The sequence below is a fragment of the Cygnus olor genome, chromosome 4 (genome assembly GCF_009769625.2).
Source record: "Cygnus olor isolate bCygOlo1 chromosome 4, bCygOlo1.pri.v2, whole genome shotgun sequence".
Classification (NCBI taxonomy): domain Eukaryota; kingdom Metazoa; phylum Chordata; class Aves; order Anseriformes; family Anatidae; genus Cygnus; species Cygnus olor.
In genome coordinates, this window is record NC_049172.1 from 24744238 (window position 1) to 24751711 (window position 7474).

At 33.5% G+C, this 7474-nt stretch overlaps 1 protein-coding gene across 3 annotated transcripts in view; it reads left to right on the plus strand.

Moving 5' to 3' along the window:
• Positions 1 to 6988, plus strand: part of FBXO8 (F-box protein 8) — a 19566-nt gene extending 12578 nt beyond the window's left edge. For all 3 annotated transcript variants that reach the window (XM_040555500.1, XM_040555501.1, XM_040555499.1), the window contains exons 4-6: positions 1879 to 1997; positions 3552 to 3748; positions 4317 to 6988. In XM_040555500.1, coding sequence (XP_040411434.1) covers positions 1879 to 1997; positions 3552 to 3748; positions 4317 to 4504 — 504 coding nt within the window. In that variant the 3' untranslated portion in view covers positions 4505 to 6988. The remainder of the gene's footprint in view (positions 1 to 1878; positions 1998 to 3551; positions 3749 to 4316) is intronic.
• The last annotated feature ends 486 nt before the right edge of the window (positions 6989 to 7474 follow it).

Sequence of the window (7474 nt, forward strand, 5' to 3'; positions counted from 1 at the left end):
AAAGTCTCATTAAGTCAGGATATAAGTAAAGGAGGCATAGTTAAGCCAAAAGTGTAAAGAATAGTGAAGCCCTGGTGTCCTGCTGTTAGTCACATATACACTGTCAAAATACTAGAGAAATTAATAAGAGGTTCATACTCATTTTGGTCTCCCATTTTTACATTCCTATTTACCTCTAATTCAAGAAAGTACTAATTCATTCAAGTACTTAACCATACATTGCCCATCCTTATTTCAAACAGACTTAAATATAATCTAATTTGGACTTAAATGCAGATGTATAATGCAGTACATTTCATTACTGTCGCAAATAATTCTTAAAATCAGGCACTAAAACTGCTGGTTTATTTTGTTCTTAACTGTATAAAACCTTTATATTTGTATTTGTTTTAGAAAACACTCTTTTAAAAATAAAGTATGCTTCTCCACTGCTATTTTTTGTAAATATATAAGCTAAAATTATGGACTGGTTAAAAAAAAAAAAGGTTGGATAATACTACAGGTGTTTATTGGCTTTTCACTTGTCATGGATATCTTAAGTATCTGAGTCTGTATCTCAGGGCATATATTCTAATTTGTTTTTTACTTGATATACGTGAGATTTTGTTTTACTGATCCACTTCATAAAACATCTCTCCAAACCTATGCTCAGTACTTTATTTCGTTTTTAAGCAAAATTGCACAGCACTGGGAAGTTAGTTTATAGACTGAACAGGTTTCCCCTACGTGTTTATAGATGTAATGTATACAATGTAAACTAAAAGGGCAGACTTACAAAAAATAGTGGTCTCATTTCAGAAGATTTCAGAAGTGTTTTAAAGGTGATATAGGTAGTGGCACTACCTTGGTGTACACTGCCTACACAGAGATGCACTCCCCTACACATTTTAAATTATTTCAACGTTATGGTGTAATAGATACTGTAATTAAGGAACGTAAAATTTCTGTTTAACCAATTCCCAGAACTGCTCCCACTCCCTGGCAAATTAAATGAAGCTAGTTGGTTAGATTTTTGTTGTTGGAAAATTTGAACATTTTAAAAATCCATCAATGTGGTTTTGATCAAAGGGAAAATAGTTTTCATGCTTTGGGATATTGCAGTGAACATAAAGAATTCAGGATATCGTTGAAATATTTTTATGAAATATTTTTATTTTTAAATGAAATTTGGCATGTGTATTCTATAAGAAATGTGTGCTTGGCAAAGTGGAAAATTCTGGAAATTATAATATATTAAATATACACAATAGTTCTATCTTTCTTAAGGTATTTATATATTGATGCAGTGTTCTTATTTATGTGTATGCACATTTATATATGTTTATATTTACCTCTGCTTTGAAATCAGTGTGCTTGTGTTTATTTGCATTATTACACATTTAAACAAATGCATTTAATGCATCTATTTGAATGTGATGCATCATATACATGTGAGAACATTAATGTTTTAGTCAAAGATTTAAAAGACAAAACACATTATGGCTAAGATTTTCTTCTCTACAAGAGTTATGAAATTAAAAGTTATGGTCCCTGTAGCATTTTAAATACAATTTTTAACAGTATTAAAACCGAAATATTAGTTTACACTGTAAATGAGATACTACAGAATTATGGGATTCATAATTTTAAATGTCCTGCTGTGAGTATATGTAAAATCTCAACCATAACAACATATTAAGTTTCTTTTAGATTGTATTGTGCATGTTGAAATGTTATTGAGAGGAAGAGGAATAATTCTGCTTAAAAACATATATATATATATATATATATATATATATATATAATTGTATTATGTTCCTACATTGCTAAGGACAGTGCTTGTTCCTAAACATAATATGAAGATTAAACATATTTATATGTACATATCTTTTATCTCAGGGAGTCAACTACTTTATGTCCAAAGGCATACTAGACGATTCGCCAAAGGAAATAGCTAAGTTTATCTTTTGCACAAGAACACTAAATTGGAAGAAGCTGCGAATCTATCTTGATGAAAGGTAACTTGAATTTCTTGCAAGGAGAAAACCGCTATTCTCAGTGTACAGCACCATTCAACAATAAATATTTTGCTTATATTAATATAATTTTATTGATATAAAACTACATGAAAACACAGCTAGGTAATGCTGTTGCTAAATCTGAACAGTTTCTTGGTTCTAGAATTTGTGACTATAACACCTTATAAGAACCCTTGAAAATATTACTTATAACCAATGTATCAATCTCATACAGTGTGCTATTTCTCCATTTTTGCAATTCTTCATATAAATTGTGTGTAAGCTGTAGTGTGCATTCAAACTGCACATGATAGTTTGTGCTGTATGATGTTCAGGACTTGTAGATATTTGTTGCTTTTTTTGATTTGGTCTTTCTTTTTGGTGTTAAGCATGAAAAACAGTCCTTTTATGAAGTGGTAGTAGCTTTTTAATTAATGATGGATTGTCTAACCACTATTTGATTGTGGTTAGACTGTAGCATGCTTTTCCACCTCAACAGTGCTTTCTTTTGCCCATCAGGGTACCTTCAGGTTGGGGTGGTGCAGTATCAGGAAAGAGGGGCACCAACTACCAGTTCAAACGAAAGTTGTAAGAGGAGGAAAATAACAACTGGACTTACACAGGATGAGCAGAGGGACAGCAGCATTTACAGCAGGAATCCTCTCCTGCTTCTCATCCTATTCAGCCTGTACTACTAAAGAACTCCTTTTATTAGAAGTCATTTTTTAGTATCATCACCACTGACAGTCCTGTGCTATAAAACTTCAGATTATGAAGTTGTGGTATAATAGAAGAAATACAAAACCATTTATCAGATGAGACTGCAAGTTAATTTTAGCAACCCCTACTGCCATTCATCTTCCCTTCATGGAGTGTAATCAGGCACTGAAAGTTAAACTAGGTTTCTAGATATCCCTCTTAGTATTGAACTGTTTAATAGAAAGGACCAATGTAACAGAATATTCTTTGTTTCACTCAAATTTATTTCCAAATTTGCTTCAGATGTCTTCTTCATGTCTGTTTGTTTAGGCTAGTCTGAATGATTTTGTTGTTTCTGTGCGCAGTTGAAAACACTTCAGAGCATTGCACTCTGATGGACTTAGACTTTAAAGGGGCTTTGAGAGCAAATTTTATCTAACTTAAGCTGGGTTTTAACAAGATACTGCTATAACAGCTTCTACTTAGGCAACAAAATCTGCATGATACACAGAAATGTATTCCCTTTACTGTCTCTTTAAATGACTTTGTCGGATAGCTTAAAGGAATTGAAGCCTTTATGTGTAGTATAAGTGACTATGTATATAAAGAAACGTAAACTGCTAATTAATGTATATTTTTATGATAACTGGTTACTATTGTAAGTGCCTGAAGAACATTTATATTACTATCTTTGTATTGTTAGTGATAATTTTGTCTTTCAACAAAAATAAAGCTAATAAACTATTCTAAAGCTCAAACTACTCTAAACTTTTCGTATCGATTTTTAAACCTACATTTTCATATGTAAATAGGTAAAAGAAACTTCTCTAATCATGTGGGATTTTCTTCTACCAGGCGAGATGTTTTGGATGACCTTGTGACGCTGCACAACTTCAGAAATCAATTCTTACCAAATGCACTGAGAGAGTTCTTCAGACATATTCATGCCCCTGAGGAGCGTGGGGAGTACCTTGAGACTCTTATAACAAAGTTCTCTCACAGATTCTGTGCTTGTAACCCTGATTTGATGAGAGAGCTTGGCCTTAGCCCTGGTAAGCAAAAAGAGCTTTGATTCAGTGAATCATGTTATCTTGTTATCTTTCCTTCATTTTTTCTGTGTTTAAGCTCTGTACTCTCTCTAAATTCCCTCTTGCAAAGACTTACACGCTTAACATTTTACCCTGTGGATAGTACCAGAGAAATGAGGGAATTTGGGGCCTCACTGAAGTTAATAAGCATTTCTAATTGGTTGCTGGGGAGCCAGTTTTCAGCAATGGGACTGCTTTTAAAGATATTTAAAGATAAGCTTTAGCTGGATGTTGACCTTAGTTTATAAAAACTTCAAGAATCCATTTAAATGAATGTATATAGACACATCAGTGACTTTTGGATATTGTAGAAATATTAAGAGATTTGTAATTGTTCATCTGGCAATGTGCTGATGTTATTACTTTGAAAATTGGTATATTAAATTTTATGTTGGTGGGATATCCCTTTGTATTTTTATGTACCTATATATACAGTTATAGGCCCTGATGCTGAAGACTTGGTAAGATTCTTGGACAGGAAATAATATTTGCAATGATCACCGTTTCCTTTTATATTTTTTTTCTTGTCTAGATGCAGTTTATGTACTGTGTTACTCTTTGATTCTACTTTCCATTGATCTAACCAGCCCTCATGTGAAGAACAAAATGTCAAAGAGAGAATTCATCCGAAATACACGACGAGCCGCACAGAATATTAGTGAAGATTTTGTAGGGCACCTTTATGACAACATCTACCTTATTGGCCATGTGGCTGCCTAAAAGCACAATTTGCTAGCACTTAATATTTGTAATTTTCAAAAACTACATCAGTTCAAGAAATTGATTATTTTGTAGAGATGGGGGTTATTTTAGTGCTGGTCATTCTAACCTCTGTATGCAATCAAAGTTTGTGTGTGTAAGTGTGTGTATGTGCAAACTACCTTTTCTAACTATTTACTGTGGGAATGGAAGGATTTGGAGATTTGTTTTTCGTAATTTTTTTAGTTTTGCACAAAACAATGCCATTAGTCTGACACAGCTATTTACAAATGTTAAAACTGACATTACAGTCTAAGCTGACAGTGGTGGATTTGTGCATTAGATCTGCTTGAAACTTTAATAAGTTCATTCTTTTTAAAATGCCATGTAATGTGTACATATTTAACTAAAGAGGTTTATAATCATAATTATTTTATTGTAAAATATTTTAACTAAAATTTCTCCTTTTATCTCTTAAGAGTGTACTTCTTTCTTTTGCATTAAGCTTTTTCTTTTACAGTGCTAATTACCTCAGATACATATGTTAGAGAAACATTGATTTGAATACTATAAGAAATTTTATTCTAGAAGGTGACAGAATACTTGTAAAATATCTAAATTGATATTTAATGCTATATGACTAACTTGAATAATAGCAATGTGCTATTCACTCAAATTTAACGAAGATTACAGCCTCTGTTTTAGATGAACCCTGATGTCAGTTAGGCACAGCCTAGGGAGAATGTGTGTTTTACACATAGCTAACCTATATTGTAGGCACATTGGTGATGTAGGACAACTACATTCAGCTATTTAGCACTGTAAGCAAAGGAAAATTTCAACAGGGAAAGTGGTAGAGAGCAGCTAAACATGTTGCTTCTTTCAACCACTTCCCTCAGTGTAGAAGTGTCAATGATGGAAATGCCTAGGCAAATTTATACCAGATGACTCATTGTTAAAGCTGTTAAAAACAGTGACTGTGCACGCTTAGAGTGGTTACTGTGCAAGTCTGGAGCTGTTGCAGACTGTTTGGCCAACTGAGATACTGAAGTATTCTTTCTGAGTCTCTTACGTAGCTAGCTTTTTTAATACTTCTAGATTTATGAAAATACTTGAGAAATGGTTTCAAGTCAGGTCGTATCTTACATTCTCTGAAGCGTGTAGAATATTAGTGCATTTGAAGTGAAAATGAAGTTAATGAGGATTTTTGCCTGGTTTTAACTCGTAGTGCAGTGCTTTTCTTAAACTGACATCATATGTAGTTGAAATACGAGTCATTCCTTAATCTTTTCCTGATTGTTTGTTTACATAATCCTCAGCTATCTCTAGCATCTGGTTTCATTGTGGTAACTAATAGATTTATCATTTTTACCTACCACACCATGAGATGAGGTAGAAAGATCTTCTTAGTTCTGTTTTAGAGATTGCTGTGGATTTTTTTATTTTTTTTTTTTAAATGTAGGAAGCTTATGGCAGAGACAGGAATTGAATGCAGGTCATACTCCTCATAGGCATGCACTTTGCCCACACTGCTGCTTTATCTTTGGCACTGAGTGGTTATTACATTCGTCTTAGATGTGAGAAAAGCAATGACTGACAATATACTTACTTCTGTCTACATAAGGGCTACATAAATAACGGGGAAAAACATAGCTACCGCTGCTTCTTCAAGTATTTAGCATAAGCAAGATTTTGTTCATAGCTCTGGTTCACATGCAAAAATGCACTCAGAAAGAGTTGTATTTTTTTATTAAATTACCTTTAATCAAGTTTAAATGTCATTTGTATTTGTGTAGCGTACACTGCCAGCAGTATTGCAGCAATCTTCCAGCGAAGTTTTACAGTATCATTCCCCTCTCTCAGGGTCCCTCATTGCTTCACCCTGTGTCCTTTCATGTATTTCACAAGGCCCAAGGGTGCATTCCTTAATCATTTATTAATCTCAAACACGAAATGTTAAAAACATTATATTAAACATTGCCTTAGGCAAACGTCTGTCCCTGTTCAAAAAAAAAAAAAACAGGAAAATTGTAATGTAATCTGTAAAACCAACAATAAGGACAAGTCTCTGTGTGCTCCTTGAGGTGCTCTTACATGAAGACTGCAGATTACAGATTTCTAGAAAACACTCCTCAGACATTACGCACATAAAGAGAAGAATTCAGTGAATTTTGAAGTTACAAGTAATCTTATCTGGAAGAGTTTTCTTCTGGGACCACAGATGCAGCTCAAGGTCTAATTCTCTTCTCACTGGCACCTATGTTGACATGAGAGATAGTGTTTTAGATTTTGCACTGATATGAGAGTACAATTCGTTAATCTGCATTTTTCTTATTTTCCAGTTACCCTCGGTTCCCATCATCAGGCAGATACAGAACAAAGCCTCCAGGCAGGCAGAATATGTTATGTCTGGGATAGTTGAGTACATCTATTAACAAGGTTTAGAAAGCTTCAAAGACCAGGGTGATAAATTAGAAACAGGACAACATGCTTAAAGTCCAGGGGGAAAAAAAAAAAAAAACTACTCATGTACAAATAACAGCATCTGATCTTCTGAGTATGATTTTGAACAGCATTAGTTGATTAGCACCCAACTCATGCTGTACCTTATGTTACCAATTCAGAGTGGAACAGAAAACCTCAATGTGCCACATGTGAATTCCCGTAGAGGTAACCAATAAACAAAAAATGACAATAGACATCTCATCTGTTTTGTTTTCTTTTGTTTTTTTTTGAGGTTTGTGTCTTTCTCCAGAGTGGCAGATAAGTAATTTTTATTTATTTATTTAAAAAATCTAGAATTTTCTTGAAGTTAGGCAATTTTCTGCCATGTTTTACAAGAAAAAAAAATCTTAAGCAGGTGTAAAACCACTCTTACAAAGAGAAAAGATAAAGTTTGAATTTCCTTAGTCCTCCAGAAGTCCTCTAAAAACAAAGGTTTGGGCAGTGTCTTCTTCAGTATACACTATTGCTTTCTCCATGTACATTTGA